Below are 23085 nucleotides of genomic sequence, written 5' to 3'. Positions count from 1 at the left end.
CAGATGGTAGACGTGACTCCACAAGATTGAGGACTGTTATCTTTCACTGGCCCACTTAAATCAGCCAATTATTGGCTCTCAGAAAAGGGCACATGATGCACTCAATCCAAGAGCACCATAACAAGACTGAGAGAACATGTAAAATGCCTAGACAAATCCTGTGGGGGGTGCCATGGAGATGATATTGAAATCAAAAGATGGAGACAGGGAGACTCATTTTCTGGAGGAGATGTTACTTTACCTGACCAGAGAAACACTACTCCACTAGAGTTCACTGTGATCAAATTTCAATCTATCCAATTAAGTTAGGATTGTCCTGCAATTTCCTGTGGATTTGAATTATCTACAATGTTGCTGAAAAGGATGACGTTATGACTGAAGAGAGCAAATGTTCAAATTCTATTAAGTTTATGCAGGTGTTACCAAAGTTTGGTTGGTTAGTTTAGAGTAAACAGTTAGCCCCTGCTTTAACTAGGCCATTACGCAGACAATCATTTCTCCTTTGACGGCCATTCAAAATTATTTTCCCATCAAATCTACTGGTCAGAAATCAGGAAATGCTAACATTTGTAGTTTTATAATGTACTCACTATGTAAGTTTTTAGAACAACAACAACTCAGTCTAGATAGACCGTTGCAAAAAACTAGATCACATTGAACTAGATCGCTCCCATAATAAACAAACCGTGAGCTCCTGGGGCCACAGACTGTTGGTGGACACCCGTTCCTATTTCTGTCGCACTTTATTTTTCCCATCCATCTATTATTGTACCCCTTACATCAAAGCCGGCTTGTGATGGCACAAAGATGCTGAATTAAATTACTTTGGATGCAACATTTTTCTCTCAAAACAAAGCGTCGTAAACAAAGACTGCGATGTGTTGTGTTTATTTCTGACCATGTTATATAGTAAGAGTCAGTTATGTCACCGTTCAACTCAAGCCATCCTTAGACTAGATGATTAATCAGCCTTTAAAAAGCCCTTTGGTGGAGTTGTGAATATTTGGGTTAACAGCAAATCAATTCAATTCAATTTAATATGCATTTTTGGATTATTTAAATACTTTCCTTAATGTATCTTAGACAAGAAAAAGAAAGCAAACTAATAAAAGAAAACACATTTTCTACATGAACATGCTTGCTACCTGCAATCCAACACATACTTAGACAGTACTTAAATCAGAATTCATAAAAATTTTTGCATTTAAAGTCAAATATTGGTCAACAAACAATTCACAATTTAAAAGTCATTTTTTAACGAAGACGATAGAGCAAAACCTCAGCGCATGCGTCATTTCAGTTGTTATTCTCTCGCTGTCTGCAAGAAGCTAGTTATTTTACATAATGACATTTTAAATATCTATATTTTTTGGATTAGCCAGGAAATGTTTAAATATAATTCCGATTGTATTCGTCTGAAAGAAGAATGTCATATACACCTAGGATGACATGAGGGTGAGTAAATCATGGGCTAATTTTCATTTTTGGGTGAACTATCCCTTTAAAGTGACAGCAGCCTAATAAACCTGCTGCTGTCTATCATTAAGGATTAATGATTAAATCATTCACTGCTCTTGACTGAATAACTTTTGTAACTTTAATAAGGATTAATCTAGATTTAGATTAATGAGGTGTTTTATAACGAAAACAATAAAAATTGTGTGCATATTGAAAGGGCAAGTAAAAATCTGAACCGGCCTGACTGGGTCAATAGAAAATATTGAGCACTGACATATTCAAGGCCACAGGTAAATGTGGCATTTATTACAATGGGTTGTGTGAAGATTGCTTTAAGTTCACTTAAATTAATCAACCTTTGACTTAAAACTTAAAAGTTGTATTTTTTAAAAACATAATAAATACTGTAATGCTGAATGGCTATAATGGCTAAAATGTATTAGGCTACAGTCATTATGTTGCTTCTACATTAATTCGGAGATTAAATATGAAATGATTACAATATAATTTTTTTTAAAAGGTTAAAACGTTATCGCGATTAATTACAGAAAAATGTTTGATTAATTTGTTAATTTTTTTATCAATTGACAGCACTACTTAGTATGGATTGGATAATCAAAGGTCAGCAGCAAAGATATGAGTAAACAAAAAAGTATATTTGTGTTATTTAACATTTAATTATTGCAGGTTTGTGTAATATTCTGAGTTTTGCATTTCACTGTTTTTGTTCATTTTGAGGAATACTGAATCAGTTTTTGTGCAAGCAACATGACTAAATGCGTGTATTTAGTCTAGAACTACAATAACCATGTTTGAAAGGAGAGCTGTCAGTCAATAAACGGGAAAACAAAGTAATTTGAGTTCCTTATTTGAAAAAGCTTATTACATAACTCTTGTTACTTGTAATGCGTTACAATGCTTACAATGATACAAATACAAAAATAGCTACAGAGTTACTGTACAGCTTTAGTTTACATGATATGTCACAAAACTCAATCTAGATTATACAACATCTATTTATAGGTGCTCTCTCTTTCAAACACACACGCACGCACACCCTGCGGGAGTCATGGAAGCTTGAGGGCAAACTGCTGCCACTTTCTTTTGCCATTTTAAAAGACAATAATGCAAAATATTACATCATGCCCATGAAAATAAAGTTACTCGCACAGTACAGCAAAGACAGTGCACTACATTTCTACATCAATTCCTGGAATATTGAAGTTCAACTCCCTTAATGTGCTCATAATATCACTCCATAATGCTTATGTCGGATTCCTATAACTCTGTTTTTCCAAGTAGAAGTACTGATTTGACTTGTAACCCGCCTTGGGCAATGTTAAAGACCCTTTAAGTGAGAAGGGAAGTCACATGATGATTCTGAACTATCTATCATAATTAAAGTGATTATTAAATGTGCTCATTAATATCAGAGATGGGAGAGGAGTAGAGTAATGACTCGTTACTGCATATCTAACGCACACATTCACACTTGCCTGAGCATGGGCAAAATCTACGACTGCAGAAAACTCCACTCTCACGGCCCTGCAGATTACAACTGAATCTGAAAATGGCTAATATAGTCTCATTGAAAAATGATTACCATTTATTTTTGAATATTGCTGTTCAAATTTTAACTTACCCTCAATGTTAGAGCCAATTGTACACTTTTCGACTCTGCCTTTCTGTAGAATATAACGGTTTATTTTTCTGAACACATAAATCATAATTATAACAATCATGTTATATGTATGAATCCCATCATTTTACTATAAAAATATAATTGCAATATAATTGATGGCACTATATATAAAGAAATTTAATGAGAAAATGCATTACTGTTCCAAAGTTTGGGGTCTGTAAGATGTTTTTAATGTTTTTGAAAGAAGTCTCTTCTGCTCACCATGGTTGCATTTATTTGATGAAAAATACAGTAAAAACTGTAATATTGTGAAATGTTAATACAACTGAACTAACTGTTGTACTGTTTGTTATTTTAATATATTTTAAATACGGCTATATAGTTAAAATATTTTAATCTAATTAATAATATGATGTGCCTATTAATTAAATTAATTATTCATAAACTAATCACTAATCAAATTTGGAGAAATTACCAAGAAATTACAAAGGATAATTTAACGTCATTATTGTGAAATGAAAAAGGTATCAACATTACAAAAATTGGCTTAAGAAATAATATTTGATTTGATTTAACACAACAGAATTTATTACACATAAACTTTTGGGCTACAATGGCCATATTTTTTATTTAAAAGCTGCATCTGAATTGGTATCTAGATATATTTACAGACCATTAATTTCAGCTCAGATGTGGCATGAAATTTATACTGCAGTTAAAATTGCATAAATAATGCCATGAGATTAATGGGATTTAAATGGGTATTAATGGGATAGTTCACCCAATGCATCATGCAATTTTCCCTGATGTCGTTTCAAACCTGTATGACTTTCTTTCTTCTGTGGAACATAAATAATTTGTTCCGAATTGTTTCAAATTTGATAATTTGAGATAATGTCTCAGTGTATATGGAACTACAATGGAAGTCAATGGTAACCAAAACAGTTCAATGTTTTGCCGGTCTATAAATGGGAAAACAAAGTAACTTGCATTACTTATTTGAAAAAGTAACTCAGATATGTTGTTGTAAATTTAAAAGTAATGCATTACTTTAATAGTTATTTGGGAAAAGTAATCTGATAATGCGTTACCCCTGGTCTGCTCCAGTTTTCCCAACTCTCGTTGGTTGTGCACGTATGGACGGTGGGGTTCAGCCTGAATTCAGGACACCATGTTTTATTCATCTTCTTTCAAGCACAAGACTACAATCTTCTCCAAAAAGCATGATTAATATCGGTCGTCACGCACTGCCGTTCTTCCATCACACTGACAAATGGCGACAGAAGGAATGGAACAAGGTGATGAAAGCGAAGGAGTATGTGTTCTGCTTTCATCGGCTTGTTACATTGCTTCTGTCAGTAATTTTCCAGACTCTCACAGAAAAGTCGCCATATGCGTTGTAGGTTTGGGCCTCCTACCTAATTCACACCATCCCTCATGCAATATAAGTCAATTGCCACCTGCTAACAAGGTACTAAGACAAAAGCCCAGGAAATAACCTTCAGGGAAGTTTTTTTTTTCCTGAAGAAACCCCAAACAGACCGGCGTGTACGCATGCAAGGTGCTCAGAAGTGCTCCCACACACTTGTGCTAGCAGTAGATTCCTGCCTTAGTAAGCATACCTCCTTTTCAAAGATTAATTACCCTCTCTTTCTATAATTGATGCTATGTTTATGTGGAAGAGAGGAGCCACTAAATAATGCATCTGCAGCCAGCAGCTCAGCTGACGTGCTCAGAAGCTGCGCAAACTCAGGCCGAACGGCGAGGCAGACTGACCCACTGCTCAAACGACCTAGGTCCTGCAAGATGAGAAGAGAATGGAAAAGGGTCTAAGAAGAATCTAGTACAGGGTTAGGGTGAATCCAGTGGACTAGAAGAAGCTAAAAACAGACTAGTCTGACTGGACTGCACCTGATTTAAAGCATGTCTCTGGGGAAGATCAGACTGGGTTCAGGATATAGTTTAGTCTCAGATTAGAGAAATCAACTATTGGGGTTAAAAAAGGATGGAAAGCAGATCTGGACTGATGGACTACATGCCAAAAAGTCCCAAACTAATGTCTGATAAATGATTTAGGTGACTGTAACTACTTGAAAGGGTGAAAGACAAATAAGAATGTCCAATAAAAATAAATATAATAAATATAATATATATATATATATATATATATACACACACACACACACACACACACACACACACACACAAATCTTGTTTAAAATTAATGTGCTAAAAAATGTGCTAATACCATTTTCAAAAAAATTTTTTTTTGCATTTTCCCTACACATTGAATACATTGTCAAAAAAATTTAAATACATATTTTAAGGTAAAAGCTTTTTTAATTTTTTATAAATAACACTAAAAAAAATGTTTTCAGGATGTACAACATGACATTTTACAACCTCACTAACCTTGCCTTGTCACAAAAATTTCAATTTATTAGATATTTCAAGCAACACACAATCATAATATAATTTCTCGTATTTTTCTGCATGTTGATTTGGCAGACAAAGGTTTTTTCAATGTTTATAAAATTTTAACACTGCTTTATCGTATGTTTTATTTAAAGAATTGTATCCTTTTAATTAGATTTTTTAAATGAATTTTACTTCAAAATTCATAAACATTTTGACTTTGTACTCTAAATAATCAAAAACATTTAATTTAGAAATGAAAAACGTTACATGCCAAACATTATATAAGATTGTATTCAAGTCATTGTTTGTATTAATTGCATTATTAATGCATTTTTATGAACAAAGAATGAACGACTGAACAAACAATACAATGATATTCTGAGCAGAAGCCAAGCATTAGGTCTTTAGTTCAAGAAGTACATATTTCTTCACCTGAAGCATTTTCATGAAAATGAACAAGATGAATTAAAGAAAAGAAAGAATGCAAAGAATGGCAGGAAAAGATGAATAATAAACAAAGAATGAATAGATGATGCCAAAAAAATGCCAAGGTTTTTTTTTTCTGTCCAGGAGGAGGAAGCCTGACCATGTTTCAGGGTTTGCTGGGAAGACACAGTACCTGATGTCTCGGATAAGGAGCCATATTTATGTTCTGCCAGCATTGGGGAAAGTCATCCTGGAGCCTGAGGTGCTAAGAAAGTCATGGTGACATAAGACTGCTTAAAAGGGGGATCTGTGTGAACCTCTTGCGTGAGTGCAGAGCACAAAACATAACTTGTGTTGGGTTTTGACTGTGATGGTGAGATTGTGTGTGTGTGTGGTGAGGGAAGGTTGCTTCCGCAGGAAGCCCTGTACTTTTTTCCCTGACTATTGTTTATGTTCGTTTATTCTGATCGGCAACAATGAGCGAAAATGGCATTTTGTTTTTCCTAGGGGGGGCTGATTATAAAAAGTGTAGTGAGCCTGATGAAAGAGAGTGAGAAACGGAGGGTGGGTTCACTGTAGTCCACTCCTTCACTAAGACGGAGGCAGGGAGGGTCCACATCCTTTTCCGTTAAACATCTCACCCACTGGGCACATGTCTGGGAGAGTCAGCAATCTCCGGGGTCTGTTAGAATACATTAGTGACTAAAGAAAGGTTTAATGAGACTGAATTGTACACTATATTATGTAAACAGTCATTGTGGAAACTAAGTTAGGACACAGTGTTACAATGAACACATTTTCAGTCAGACGATTTATGTATTTACTTTGAAACGGCTTTAAACTTTGTAATCTGAGTAACCATCACTTTAACCAAACAGCCACTGTAGCCAAATAGAGTATGTTTAATGCGAGAAGTAAAACACAAATCTTGTTAAAATAATTAAGTAATATTTCCACAGTTTTTCGCTAAATGAATCATTTGTAAAAATGTATATATATATATATATATATATAACATATTTTAGAAAGTCGTCTCATGCTCACCAAGTCTGCATTTATTTAATCAAAAAATACAGTAAAAACAGCAATATTTTGAATTTAATATACATTTCAATTTATTCCAGTGATCAGAGCTGAATTTTTTGCATCATTACTCCAGTATTCAGGGTAAAAACAACTTAATAACAGAGAGAATATTAGTTGCAACATAATCCAACTCGTCCTTGAGCAAAGTAGTTGTAATAGCATCAAGAGGTGGTCAATCTTAAATTAGAGATAATATCCAACAATTTAAGAGTATGAAATAGGATAAAAATTTGGAAGCCAGACTCATAGGCAAGTACCAGAGTATCTGAGATGGATTTTAGATTTAATACCTTCGATTTTGTTTATGAAAAAGCTAGAAAACTTCTCACACAACTCCGGACTGTGATCAAGACTAACCACAGGAGGGGAATTAAGTTGATAGTGGAGAACAGAATCTGTGGACAGTTTTGAGAAATTAAGTTTAAATTTAAAGACTTTTGCAGAGCAACCACTTCTTGACATTTGGACAAAGAATTTTGCAATAGTTGGGAAGAAATTAGCAATTTATCCTTTTTCTGCCCTTCTACACTCCTTCCTTAGAGCATGTACTTCTATTTTAAACCAGGGCTGTGTCACTAGATTTTAGTTTCTAAATGAATCAGTAGAATGAATGAGCAGCAAACATGTCTTAACACATAATCGCAAGTTATATGACAAATAAGGATGGTGGAACTAGTCCAATGAACTGGGGCCTCATTTATAAACGTTGCGTACGCACAAAAGAAGGCGTATGCCGCTCTCTACGCAATAATTGGCATTTATAAAAAGCAAACTTGACGGGAAAATGTGCGGTCCTTCACGCAAGCTCTGACACAGGCATACGCACAAAAACGGGTGAAATGAGAAATGGCGACACCGTCAGCAGATGGAAGAAAGTGTGTGAAACTGCAGACCGTTGTGTAAAAGAAATGGCTATGCCTCTCATAAATAACATGAAGACTTCACAAAGCAAGTCTTAAAATTAACAGCCTACACGAACACCCGTTTGATCGATCTGCAGTGTAAAACAAACAAAATCAAACGAAAATTTACAGAAATGCAAATTAACACATATTTGCAAAGGGAAAAGTGAAATATGTTCTGCAATAATATTGGCATGTTATGCAATTCATCCTCATAAATATGGTAAACAGAACGAAGTAGCTAATGTACAAAACTGATATTCTCGTCAATGTGTCCGTCTGGCGGAGCAGATATAGATGCAATTAGATAAACAGATAGATAGATAATTAAGGAGATATATAGATAAATAGATAGATAGATAAATGTATTAATTGTCCACAGGGGAAAGTTGTTTTCATAGTAAAAATTCTTCATCAGCTACGGAATCATGGTATTCATGCATATGCCTTTAGTTTTATTTTTGATAAAATAACGTATGACGTATGTCTCAACCATTCAGAAAGCTGCAAGACATTACATTTGCACTGAATTATTTCCCATTTCCACGTAGATGATAACCGACATCTGTAGCTTGTCAGATTCAATTAAATGGATGGAAATAAAATGCCCCATCACAATGCGTAATGACGCACAATAGCTGATCTTGCGCTCTTAGAAGATGTGGCAAATGGAAGGATTCGAAGTGAACGCATCTTCAGACAGCTAGAAGACACACTCTGGCGATGGAGCGCTAGACGCTTTTTTGCCTCGACTTTGATGTCCGACCATTTCTTTTTTATTTCGGCCACGGTCCGAGGTTGTGAGGCTACAGCATTTACGGCGTCTGCAACCTTTTGCCACTCAAGTGCCTTTTTGGCATTAGTAATGCCAACACTGTGCCCTCCAAAACAAAATTTTTCTCCTCTTTTCCACCTTGCCAACGATAACTTCTACTCCACATAGAGGAAATAAAAAAAACGTAACTTCACTCACTGTGTTTGCCATGATTTCGCAATCGATGAATATTAACTTGTGGGCGTTTCACGGACTATTTATGGGCAACTATGGGCGTGACATGAAGCCGCAAAAGCTGCGCTACATTTAGAATTGATTGTGATTAATTAAGGGAAAACTAAAAACGGTTTTATAAATCTGAATATTTCTGTGCGTATGCACGTCCTATGTTTCATCCGTACGCCACTTCTGACGCAAATCCTACGCAAATTTTTATAAATGAGGCCCCTGGTCTTTATGAAACAAAGGCTAAATAAGGTTGTGTTCATACTTGTATTTCAATTCACTTGGTTTCCTTTGGTTCTGACCAAAAAAACAACAACATTTAGTCCTGGTCCGCTTAGCGTTCACATTGGCATTTTAACGTAAAGACATAGAACCTAAAGGCATAGGGAACATGTTCTTAACTTGAATGGTCAGCGAATAATTCACACAGGAACCTACCGAACATCCAAAACAATGCTGTGTGCTGGGCTAAAAGTGCTCGTTGTATGTGCGTAGCCTACATATGATGGTATTTTGACCAGCTGAGAACTCATGAAGAGTTTATAAAATGTGTAAAGGAGTCAAAACAGTGGCAGGAATCCCTCCGTCACACACACACACAAACGAAGATCTGCATCGAGGAGACGCAGTTCTGATGCTTGTACCAAACTGTGGTGGGCAACATCGTGACTATGACAAGAAAAAACAGGTATGCTTGAGCATTTTGTCCTTTTTATCTTGTGACATCATGTCCTGTTTTTGGTTCGTTTACATGTCTTTGGTCAGTGTTGCGTCCATATTTCATTCGAACTGCACCATTGTTTGTTTGGAAGTGGAACGAGACCCATTTTTTCAGTGGTCTTGGTCCGCTTTTTTGGTGCGCTCCAGGGTTCAGATGGCAGCGTTCACACTTACTCAAATGAACCGCACTAATAAAACAAAATCGCACCAGGGTTTGTTTTAATCGAATCAAACATGCCAAGTGTGAACACAAATAAGCTAAATAATAAGCGCATTATCAAAATCCTACAATTATTTATGACAGCTTAATTTTTATAATGACCAGAAAATCTTTGGCAAATATATTGCAATATATACACAGCCCTAGTCCTAACCAGGACATTTTGCTGGTCGCTAGGTTTGTAGGTTGTAATCTGTCCACTGTGAAATCTCACTGCTTCAAAATCCAGCTCCACATAATTGTATATTAAACATTAACTAGGCCCTGCTTGTTGCATTGAGCAGAAAGTTGGACAGACAAATTAATTGTCACTGGAAACTGAAATCACGACACTCCTGGTTAGGAAACGAGCAAGACAAATATTACTGCAGAATAAAAAGCTCATTATGATTTGTTTTGAACCATTTTAAATTGATGATTCTGCAATAGGGATGTTATTTTAGCTTGACGAAACCTTGTCTAGACAAGCAAGAAAAAAAAAAGTTAAATTTGGTGAAACCAGCAATTTTATGCAACATCAAATAAGGTCATGAGAAACTTACAGTACTTATGAAAACAAAGACAATTCTGCCTTTCAATATGTCACAGAAAACCAAATGTTAAAGTTGGCAAGGCTTAAAAACATGTACTTTATCAACAAACGAAGGATGCTTCCCAATGCTTTACACTGACATGTACTTTTGATGTTAAATTGTGGATGTGTGCATGTGATGAACAAGTGCTAATGCAAGTATGTACCAACAGTTTATTAATGTGCTGTCAGAAATGCATACTAGCACATTCATCAACATTAAAAAACAGGCACACATTCACCATACATACACACAACTCACGAGACCATACACTTCTTCACACAATTACAAGCGTTCAAAAAAGATAGGATGAGATCACATTTATTTCCTCAGTGCAGATATACCAGAATATAAATATATTATTGACAATTATTTTCTAAAACATGACATTACAAAATGTGTGGTACACTACACCAGTACCTCAGCTACAGCCATACACACACACCAGACAATTTGTCGAAATGCTGAAGAAAATACAGAGAAGCTAGTTCTTTCAGCCAAGCAACTTCAGTTCTAAATGTTGTTAATCACAAAAACTTTGCAGTGCTTTCATATCCTCTTGTGCAAAGTGTTCACTCACGATAAGAAATGAAATACAATTTGGAATACTTTAAGGTGAAAGGCAAAAAACAATTCTTTCCAGTTAATCAAATAAAACTCGGACCCGCTTGGGAAGGCAAGATCATGAGCAATTCATTAAGGAGCCTGGCTCAGCAATTTAACGGATTGTTAAAACATACATGAATAAACTCAATAAAGATGCCTAGCACAATCAAGATGAGGTTAAGGAGGGGAGTGTGTGTGTGTGTGTTTGTGTGCACGAAGAAGTGTGTTCCTCAGGGAGAAAACACACACTGTTCCAGCTCAGCCCTCCATTTTCTGCGATGGCAGGGGCCGGTTGGGTCCTGCGTCCTAATATGGCACAGCGGAGAGCAAGTCATATTGGGAGATTTTCTCCCTTGAGAGCACTAGCCCTTGACTTTGATTTCAAGAACAGAGCAGTTTTCCCACAGGAAAGAAAAAAAGAATACTTTGGCATCATAAGGAGAACAAAAAACAAATAAAACAAAACAAAACAAAAAAGCTCTCTGGCATCAAAATGTCCCAAAAGTTAAAATCCTTTCTCCAACTTTTACCCATGACAGAAGTACCATCATCTATAAAGCGAAACATGCTATGCTGACACCGGTTTAGGCAGCATTAGAGCCTCAAAATCCATTCTATTTCAAAACATACATTTCCATGTAGTACATAAAATCAATATACAACCTCACTTACAATATCCTTCAGACACATAGAGGTGTTGAAATAACCTCAGAAGACAATATCTAGAGCATCTGAAAATTAACAGATACGCATGGCATGCTTCAAGATTTGGATTTTCTCAGCAATTTATGCAGAAAACCCAACTACAATTTTGATTTCATTTTTATAGAAAGAATTAACTGCCGACCAATGAGAAAGACATCAGTCTGAATGAGAGCAACAAATGGATGGTTTCTGAAAATTCAACCGATCCAAATGGTTTATAAACAAGCAAATGTTTTGTAGGCAGCTTCTCAAGCATGGCCGTTTAATTTGATTCCTTTAGGTGAATACAGGGACTGTTTTATTTAATACGAGAGAGAGGAAGCAGTCCTTGGTGAGTCCAGAGGTCCAGGGTCATGAAAAAGTCCTAAAAGCAATCAAGACGAATGCTAAAAACAAGTCCCTGGAATAGACACAAACCTTTGTTCTGTTAAAAGCGCATACACATCCATGCACGTGTGCGCGCACACACACAATCATGTGCGATCAATAAAGCATGGGATGGGTAAAAGGCTAAACAGAGACACACAAATTCTTTCAGCTCTGGTTCAAAAACAGCACATGGCCAGAGGCCACAAGATCAAGATCTACATTTGAACAAACAAGCTGAAAAAAAGCCCTTTTTTCTATTATGTGTGATATGTTTTCTATCACTCTCTAGTGAGTGGAAGTATTGCACAGCACCCTGCCATGACATGGCAGTTCAGACTTTACACATAACCTCTCAAAAGCTTGAACAAACACTTAAAGAGACACTTTTCTTGGAAGTCATAAGACACATTTTCACGTCACAGTATTACAGTTATGACAACTTCAGCCTTTAAGGCAATTCAGTCATTAACTGAAGTGACGTGGCATCACAACTAGATCCATTTCTTAACCCAATAACAGTCAAACTACTGGTTTTGGTGATAAAATTTGGGCATTTTTTCCCATGGTGTCATACAAAAAGTATTTGGGAATATGCCACAATATATAACACTCTCCTCCAATGGAAAAAAATTCTCTTAAAACAATTTAAGAGAAGGTAAAGTTAATAAATACTATTAGATTAAATACAAAGAGGAATGCAGACTGTATTTTATATAATAAACGCCTTACATACTACAAATAATCAATCCATTCAACAAGTATTTTCAATCTTATTAGATGTTGTGGTTCCTGTATATATGTATTTTTTTTTAAATCCATCAGAGAACATCAATAAATATTGTTACTTTGGTCAGCTATAAGGACAAAGCTATCCACATAAGAAAGTATTTTTTAACAGTACCATCCAAATGAGTGAATTTATAATCATAGTCACAGCATGAAACAAATGACAAAGGGTATGATTTTCAATGCCCTCTATTTTCTTGGCACCTCCACATATGAATTATGTACAGAATCTGTGTACGAGGCTTCTTAAGTGTGTCATAAAGATAAATAGTACAGCGCTGTAAGATGCAGTTTATTGTTGTGCCGCTTTTGTGTGTGTGTGTGTGTGTGTGTGTGTGTGTGTGTGTGTGTGCACATGCAGGACTCTCCAGAAGCATTTGCCATAAAACTTTGACCTCTGCATCCAGATATCACTGTTTTAGTAGATTTTCTTCTGACCCCCATTTTATCCAAGTGTCCTAATACACCTTGAGTGGAACACAAGCAGTTTTTTTGGTTCTTGTCCACATCAGCAACCTTCACCACTGCAGTGTTGTTCATCTTAAGGGCCCAAATGCAGAATTAAGCAACTAACATCTATTACGGTCATGTGATTCAGAGTTGTGCTTAATTGCATTATGAAATATTTTAAGTGTGAGTGTGCGTTTGGACATACTGTAACCCATGGACGCAAACCAAGCATGGCAAAAGAATTGCACAGGATTGAAACTGCAGGGCAGAGGGAAAGTCCAAGAGTCATTCTGTCCAGCAGACATTAAAATCAAACTGAAATCCAATTTGAATCAGATAAAATACTCCAAGGAGTTAAATAGATCTTTCAGAATGACTTGCAGGATGGTTAGCCTATAGAATAAGAGTTGATGCTGGGGTGATAGAATGTTTGTTTCAGCAAGGAAGTTCATCTCCAGTGCGCTCAAGGGTTAGAAAGGAGTAGGGCAGAATGTGCCGTCTGTTTCCTGTTGTATTAATGCGTTTTTTAAGGATGATGTCCTCTGACTGGAGGCGTGGTTATATAATCCCTTCATGGCTTTAAATAAGCAGAAAATAGGAAGACCATGTAATCGTAGCATTGCTTAGGGGCTAGAGTAGAATTCTGCTCTTTGGGAAAAGGGCTTTAGAAAAATTCCAATTGTGATTGCTGAAGGTCAAGACGTATAGCTGATTCATAGACAAGAAACACTGCAGATCTAACAAACACATTCCTCCAATGAGAGGAGTGTAGTGATCAGATTATCCTTGGACATTACGAGGCAAGAATTGGATATTACTAGTAAAAACATAACTATGATTTTGAGTCCGAAACCAGGTCAGCCCTGGAAATGCTTTTAATCTTTGCAGAGTCTCTGTCCAGAAGATAATTTTAACATCTAGTCTATAATACTTCAGATTTTACATCCGTCAAGCAGAGATCCTTAACTGGAGAAACAGTTCTCACTGTGCTGACAACATGAGCGGAACTGAAAGTCCACAAAAGGCTGGTAAATTCACCACAAAGTCTAAAAGATCAGCTATTTGAAGTCGGTGAAAAACATGAACTAAGCGCAACTCTGTTTTTGCTGTATTGTCATAAATGAAAAGTATGTTTTTGCATACAGACAAGATTTAATGCAATCTAAAGACTTCACAAGACTCACGTTGTAGCAAAAACTGCTGAGAATGGTATATCTGAAAATACCAACCCACTCTTACATAGTTGTCCTCTTCATCTCTAATGACCAAGGTCAAAGGTCCATTTCTTCCTACCGGGTAATCCTGTCATCTAGCCTCATTCAGAACACTGGGACCGAACTGGGATAGTGCACAGATGCCAAAACCAATCTTCCGGATCCACTTAACTGACAAGAGCCTTGCCATCAACATAAAGCTCACTATTTTGCCAAAAGATGGTGTTACACATGGCACACAGGGTGCGGAGGTACTGGTGGATCTCCTAGGGGCTTCTTGGTGTCGGTACGCTGCAGACAAAGCAGGCAGAGGCGCTTGAGGCCTTTGCGGAAGGCGCTGTTAGAAAGGCTGTAAATGAGACAGTTGCAAAAACTATTGCTAATGGCCAGCCATGTGGTCAGGAATGAGGCAATGGCATGGTGGTATATCCCTGCGCTCTCCAGTAAAAAGTAAATGATGTAGGGTAGCCAAAGCAGGTAGAACACACTGGTGATACGGAAGAGCACGGTGGCGTAGCGTCTGTCTGTGCAAGCTTGCTCACCCGGCTCAGGATCCTGTGGGCCAAAGCGAGCTCTCCGCTCGCTGATCTGCCGAGTGTGCTGCCGACAGATCCGAAAAATATGGGCATAAGTGAAACAAACAGTAAAAGCAGCTGGTGCATAGAGGGCCGCAACAATAAAGGCGGTAAAAAGGGGCTGGGTGTCCCAGGAGGAGCACGATTTAAATACATCACCATGGTACCCCGGCTTGCCCCAACCAAAAAAAGAGGGCAAAAAGATGAGTGCAGAGTACAGCCAAATAAGGGTAATGCATGTGCGAAGACGGCAGGGTGTGACCAGAGCTGTGTAGGAAAGAGGTCGGGTGATGGCAACATAGCGGTCAATACTGACGCATGCGAGAGAGGCCATGGAGACACTCTTCAACACGCAGACCATGTAGCTAAAGACCATGCAGGTGAGTTTCTCGTTCAAACCCTCCAGATGGTGCAGAAGAGACAGAGAGGGGATAAGACAGCTGACCCCAACCAGGAAATCTGCGTATGCCATAGTCTGTATAAAGGAGCTAGTGGTATGGTGGCTGAGCAGCGGGGCACAGTGGAACACAAATATTACCACCAGGTTCCCAGAGATGATGAGCACTGTCAAGAAGAAAATAACAGCTACTTCCAACAGGCAGGTGTTAAAGATCTGAGAGTAGCCAATGTCCAGCAGGCAGAAGGGTTCTGTGCTATGGTTCAACTCAGAGGTGTTCATCTTGTTCAGGGTGCGCTTGGGCGCACAATTGGGGTGCTATTTCCTTGGGGGCCTAGCTCAGCAAAGGCTGCCCACAGTACGGCTGCCCCTGATAGTCATGGGGGAGGGGTCCGTGCCAGGTGCCTTCCATATCAGCAGCAACATGAGCCGCTAGTCCTCAGTGTCCACACCAATCCTTTCACTAACGCACACGCATGCAGTGACAGTATCCTGGGGAGAGTCACTTACTGAGTAAAACACACTGGATCACATATAGTGTCTATTGTGGGGGCAGGTGGTGAGTCTAGCTTAAATTCTGGATAAACCCCAGTAGTACAGGGCAAATAAACCCTCCTCTTTTATCAGTCCCCCACCTTTCCGGGGAGAAGCACAGCTGCGCCTGAGCAGGGCAGGCAGCTGCCGGCACAGGACGTGCACAAGGAAAAAAGCAGAGGAAGCGGAGTCCTTGCCACTCTGATCACAGAAGTCCCAGTCGCTCTCAAACAGTTATTAGTCCGGAGGATCACGCACAACGAAACAGCACTGGAGATTCCTCACAAGAACCTAGTCAAATTGTTTATTCCTGCAAATCCCAAAAAGGATGCAATCCAGAGTGATGTCTTTTCAGAAACTTCAGTCGTCAATCGAACGAAGAGTGGGGAATCTCTTCAGCATGTGCCAGGCTCCCAGCTCCCTCACATCAATGTGGAGGAAATATGTGTGATCCAGGATGAAGAAACAGCAAGTGGTGATTGGCATTTCAAACGGAGAAGGGGCTCTCCTGAGAGGAGCCAGCGTCTGGAATGTAAATGAAGGATAGAGTGGTGTGATGCAGAAAGCAGTCTTTCTCTCTCTCTCTCTCTCTCTCTCTCTCTCTCTCTCTCTCTCTCTCTCTCTCTCTCTCTCTCTCTCTTTTCTGTGGCATCGATGCATCCCTGCTCTTTCCTACCCCTCTCTGCCTCCCTCTCTCTGCTGCAGCAGGAGCACTAAAACTCCTCCCACCCTTGGCTCCAGCCAGTGAGCAGATGTCGAAGCATGAGTAGAGAGAGGCATCCCCTTCCCCTGTCAATCCATACACTCCTTCACCCCGCTCGTACCCACCACTCATTCTCTCACAAAAACCATCCAAAAAATGCATAGCCTTCAGATTTTTAGACTCCCTTAACAACTTTCTTTCCAATGTAAAACCCGTACTTCTTGCTTAGTCCTTCCTTTTCCTTCTATTCCCATCACAATTCTCCCACGCATTCTCTCTTTCTCTCGCCTATGCGGACACATGCCAAAAACAGAAGAAGGTCAGAATGTATCCATTTCCAAAGTCATAGAAATAAACCAACTACATAAATGTCTTTTTAGATCAACTGAAATTTTTCATGTCCTCTTACTTGAAATTATATACAATTTAATGTAGTGTTATGGCTCCTATTTACGTAACCCTGCAAAGTAACATTGATGCACATTAAGAAGCATTAAGTCAGTTGCATCCTACATGCTAATTTGTCTTGTGTATTTGTTCCATGCATCACTATGTTATCAGATAAATTGGGCTCAAAGATTGTGACATTAGAGATTAGCATGTAGCCAGCATCGACACATGTCGGCAGTTGAAATACTAAGGCTATGATTTGTACCAGTCTAGGTTTTAGCAAGCGTCAGCCACACAGATTTACTGAACTCTAGGTGTTTTCCTAACACAAACGTACCTGTTTCCATTCATATCCTATCAGTTTCTGTTCCCTGTCACCAAAGTTATATTAAAACCATAGCACCCCGTCAGTCTCCTTTCATTCTGTCACTGCCAAAATCAGTAAACACACACACAGTCCCCACTTTCACGCATCCCTTCAGCCAAGCACAAGGGGCTAAAAATAGGCCTAACTTGAAAGGTGGGAAGCGGACAACACTGGGCTCATCCATTAGGAAGAGAACAATGAGGAGGAAAGGAAGAGATAAAGAGGAATGAAAGGGCTGAATGCATGAGTTCAAGTGAGACATATTCAATTTGACCAACAAAAAAAAGGCTGTAAAAGTTGGACTTGCAGTTTCTTTACATGTCGATCATTCTGGTGAACCACTGAAGCTGTCTTCCCACAAATTCTCTGCAAACCGCCAACTCCAACCATATGGGTTGGGATGCAATTTAGGTGTCACCTAGAACCATATGGTCCACAATTTTTACTTTTTCATTTTAATTTCTGGTCCTACTCAATTATTATTCATGTAGATTTTTTTTTTTTTTAAATAACATTCCACTTGCTCTTACACTACAATGACTCTCATCGACAGCTGATGTTGTAACCAATTATCACAACGGATTAAGTCCTGTCCTACAACTTCTTCACTTACACAATCAATCACAATACATCACTAAAGGGAAAAAAAACAGGTTGCGAACAGTTTTGCTTTGGCATTAAGTCAGTACAAGTATGAACTATACTCCTATTCCTCAAAGCCTTGTTTTCGTACATGTGAAATTAAACTGGCCGTCTGCTCTGACTAAAGTCATCTGCTATATGAGAAGATAAGAGAAAGGCTGTCCCCATAGTGATGGGAAGGTGTTAGCTAAGTCCAGCCTGACTCAGCTGCTCGGTGAAAACACAGCGAACACAAAACAGCACATACTCATTCCTTCATAAAGTGAGATAGCGGGTTTAAAGAGAGATCAGTAGTCCGCCAAACTCTGGAAATCACTGCCGTAGCAGAGACCAGCCAGAATCCTGCCGTATAGACCACCCACAGTCTTCCTCCATAAACCCTCCACAATCCCCTGGGTCTAAACCATTCAGTGTGACATTAACCCCACAGAGCAGAGGCACTATTTTTGTACAGACATGTATGCTACCATTTGCTGTATTGAAAGGTCCTCTATTGAACGCAGTCAAGCTCAAGACTATCTGTTCCCTATTTTGTTAAGTCATGCCTGGCACTGAGACTGATATTTATTGTGGCGTGTTTAGAATGCCGGTACTTGAAGTGAGAAGAGGTGCAGGCTGCCGCAGACTAACAGACCAGGCTTTGTGTTAGCCGTTTGTTTTTATTCACCGCATGGGGTGGTGTGTGAGGAGTGTCTAGAGAAATCTGTGTGTATGTCTGACCTCTGTGTCTGTGTTTATGGACAAGGGAACATCTGGTAATAGTATGAGCCAAAGAAATGCAGCCCATCAAACATGTTCGGGTGCGCAGAAGGGTTCAGAGTGAAACAAGGCCACAAAATAAGATGCTTGTTACCATGTCGATTTCAGACGATCTAATAAAATATACTAGAGCTGTGCGATATTGAAGAAAAATGCGATATGCAGTACCTTGTTAAATAATGCGATATTTGATATGCGATACAATATTGCTTTAAGTGTGTAAAATCTAGTTAAATAATATTTAAAAAAATTATTTAAAAACTGAGAATGATACCATTTATGTGTTTCACATTCTTTCTGGGAAAAGAAAACTTCGCTACAACTTCTGAAAGTGACCAGCAGTGTTTTAGCTAAAATGTATGTCACAAATCTGACAATATCATTTTAACATCAATGTAAACAAACAAACAAAAATTATTGCCAATATTTAAATACCAAAAAACTATTTGCTTGACTTGATAATATATAGTTACATTAATCAAAAACTTAACATCAAGAACATCCAGGTAAACAAAGACACCTGAACTAGGGGTGGACCATTATTTGTTATTAAAAATAAGAACTAAAAACAGTAGTCTTCACATGAAATAAATATACACTGATACATAATAAAGATACAAAGGTTATTCAGCCAAGAGCACAGTGATTTTCTCTTGTTCTTTTGTTGTTTGACAGACAGCGGCAGGTTTACTGTATTAGCAGGTTTACTGTATTAGCAGGCTGTCACTTTAAAGGGGTGGTAAACCACGATTTCACTATTCTAACTTTAGCTAGCGTGTAATGCTGCTGCTTGAGCATAAACAACATCTGCAAAGTTACAACGTTCAAAGTTTAAAGCAAAGGGAGATATTTGCTTTTAAAGAAATCAGTTTCTAAGAACTACAGCAAACGGCCAGTAGACGACTACAGACATTCCTCCAGGGTTGGTGACATCACCAGGCTCAATATTTACATAAACCCCTCCTCCGAGAATATTAAATAAGGGGGGGTGAGGCCATTTTGTATCGCGGCGCTGTTGTGGTATAGTTAGGCTGGAGTGTTGTTGCCGCGATGCCAAGGAAACGCTGTTATTTTCATCCGGATTGCAGGTCTGGGGTACTTGCTCTGTTCAGCCTTCCTTGGGACGGGGGTGCGTTACAGAGTGTTTAACATACAGCATGTTGCACGTGTGTATGAGACAGCGGGGAACAGGCGCGCGCGGGGCTCCCTGCAGCACATCTCACGGAGGAAAACATCCACCGTCTTCGCGATTTCAATGCAGGATTTGCACAACGTCAGCTGCGTGAAAAAAACACTGCCAGTGCGTGGATGCACGACGCGCGCGCTGCACATTTCACGGAGGACAACTTCCGCAAACTTCGCGAGTTAAATACAGGATATGCACAACGGCTTGTCCTGAAAGCTGGATTTACAAACAGAAGCTGTTTACGGGCCACAACCTGTAAGTCTGATTTATTTTTCATCGATGTGTTTTCCTGTAATAGGTTGTAGCAAGGAAGTAAACAGATGACAGCGCTGTTCTGCAAACCAGTCTGTTAAATGCTCATTCATACTTAACGTTATCCGACGAACACCTAACGTTACAAACACTAACGTTAAAATCTCAACAGCGAACCTGGCATTAGTGTAAATGATTCTTTGATTAGAGCTTTTATGTATTGTTTATCTACAGGCATGCTAAACATGGTTCTGTGTGTGATTTGGCTAACTTACTAGTTAAAGCCAGTGCTTAGTGTTCGTTTTGGGTTAGTTCTTGCGACAGATATTTGGCTATAATCTTTTTTATAACTATTAGGTTCACTGCTGATAGGATGATATTGTGTGCCCTTTATTGCAATTTGATGATTTTTGTAAAATCATATCTGTTTTTGCTTTTCAAACTCCGAGAGGTTTCAGTTTAATATGTTGCAGGCTCATTTATTGATAAAAAAATTATTGATCATAAATTATATTGATGATAATAAATAATATAGGGCTTGTTTTGGGCTTGTTTTTGAACCTGCAGTTGCTTATTTGTCTCGCGAGAGATGGCAACACTGGCTGAATCGTCTCACGCACAGCGCAGACGAACTCGTTTGGCACTTTCGCCGCTCTAGTGAAGTGATAACGAGCGCCAGGCAGTCGCTTTATCCATTTGAATTTGATACAAGCGCAATATCATGTGAAAGGCTCTGTGGCAAATCTAGCTGAACCAGACTGAATAGCTACGACCATGTAAACTGAAGTGTTGAGGTAAACTATAGGCTGCCTACACGATGGCCGTAGCCAGCTATGAGGTCTCATTAGTACACAATGTAATACACATCACAACATGTAAATAGGAAAATGTTGGCGTTATTTTGTCACTTATTGAGCAGTAGGCTAGATGGAGCCGTTTACCTCCAGTCTTTGTGCTAAGCTAAGCAAGCAGTGTCACAGTTTACTGTATTTTGCCATCATCACTAACATAAATAAACTAGTGTCCTGCATTATTAAGAAATTATATCTGGTGTCTGAATAGTTTGTGGTTTGACTGTATGTGTATAGTATATAAATATAAACACATCCATTTTTCCAATTGTCTAATTGAACAATTTAACACCCAACCAGCTGTCATTTTCATAAACCTCACATTGTAAAAGCACTGGTACTATACCTGTCATGGTGACCATAACTCCCATAGCAACAAGTATAAATAAATGAAAAGTTGTTGGGGTTAGAAAGAGTGGTAGTACTTGAGTAATACATGGAAAAGGTGAAGGCACTCAGTAAAAACTAAATCAAACTTGTCATCACTCTAGCCCTGGTGTTAAGACGTGTCGTGTATTTATGACCCAGCCCTAGTGAAAATCGACACTCGTCTTAATCCAGCCATTTGGCCCTGATATGTCAGAGGGAGGCCTGTCTCTCAAAACACTGGAAATTCTATATTTCTCACTAAAATGTTTATTGGAAGCAGAGACAGACGGTTTCGTCAATGTCACTTTGTTGCTTAACTTGCCATAAGCGTTGAACTATAGAGCAGCCTGCCAGTTCCGTGATAACAACTCAAAATAGAAATGTGGGCCCGTTCAATGCCTCCATTGAATTAAACACAATGGCAAAACTCTGAGAGCATGGCTATTCTTTGTGCGACGCTTTTAAGAAATGAATCACCATGGTTCCCAGGCATCAACCACAAACGCACACATACAAAAGCAAAGCATAAGGAACATAGGAAGCATTTGTTGTGTTAAAAAAGAATTCAGAATTTGCCTGGTTCAACATCTGTCATTATTGAAAAAATATTAGCGTCAGCTGTAGCTTGCGAGTTAAAAAACTAGCAAACTATCATTAATTACTAATTATGCAATGTGAGAGGAACGTGTGGCTTGCGGTTTAGCTTTCACTCAAACCCTATGAGGGATCGTTTTAGTCCTCTTCTATCAGAGTGCAGAGCCCTAGGAGGGCAGACGGTGAAAAGTGCAGGTCTGTGATAACTAGCTGAGTGGAAACAAAACCTTTCATCAAGGCCTCACAATAAAGGCTGTCTGTGAGTCATTTTAGCGAAGGCTGCAGCCAGGTCTGTCTTTTATAATCTCCTCTCACAATACAGCATGTGTAAGGAAATATTACAGTACATGTAAAATAGTGTAACTACAATAGTAGTACACAATAAACTATACAATTTAAAAATATACACTACCAGTCAAAAGTTTGAATACTTTAAATGAGATTTTTTTAAGTTTTTGAAAGAAGTTCAGTAATATTATGAAATATTATTACAATTTAAAATAAATGTTTTCTATTTTATTATATTTGAAAATGTAATTGTGTATATGTATATATATATTATTTATTTACCATGCTGTTAATGTTGTACTTAGTGTATTTGATAGGAAATTAACAGCGACACAATAAGGTTCTGAAATTGCTGTAATTGTGTGATCACTTTGCTTATATAGAAGGTTGTGACAGATCCAAATCATCACTTGCTGCACAGTTACATTTTTCCAGTAGCCAAACATGTTAATGTAGTGATTACTTCCATTTCTGGCACTATGGTATTTCTGCCCTGTGTCTGAGATGTTAGCGTGTCTCAAATAATATCGGTAACAAACATGATCCCTGCACAATCTAATCTTAAATTCACTTTCTCCCTCTTCACGTTTCGTCCATTTTCTCC

The 23085-nt window shown here is 38.3% G+C and overlaps 2 protein-coding genes across 4 annotated transcripts in view; both read right to left on the bottom strand.

Annotated features, from left to right (window-relative positions):
• The window catches only part of rabgap1 (RAB GTPase activating protein 1), a 135092-nt gene that overhangs the window by 30718 nt on the left and 81289 nt on the right, over positions 1–23085 (bottom strand). The gene's annotated exons all lie outside the window — the stretch shown is intronic.
• Positions 10756–16556, bottom strand: LOC307118532 (putative G-protein coupled receptor 21). Its single transcript, XM_079804176.1, has one exon. The coding sequence runs from the start codon at positions 15826–15828 to the stop codon at positions 14800–14802; it is 1029 nt and encodes a 342-aa protein (XP_079660302.1). The 5' UTR covers positions 15829–16556; the 3' UTR covers positions 10756–14799.

Source organism: Gobio gobio (genome assembly GCF_949357685.1).
Source record: "Gobio gobio genome assembly, chromosome: 22".
In the NCBI taxonomy this organism is placed as follows: Eukaryota; Metazoa; Chordata; class Actinopteri; order Cypriniformes; family Gobionidae; genus Gobio; species Gobio gobio.
Note: the sequence above shows the minus strand (reverse complement) of the source record. Positions and strands in the feature narration are given on the sequence as shown.

Coding starts and splice junctions, on each gene's coding strand:
- LOC307118532 (XM_079804176.1), bottom strand. CDS start 15,828: ATGAACACCTCTGAGTTGAACCATAGCACAGAACCCTTCTGCCTGCTG.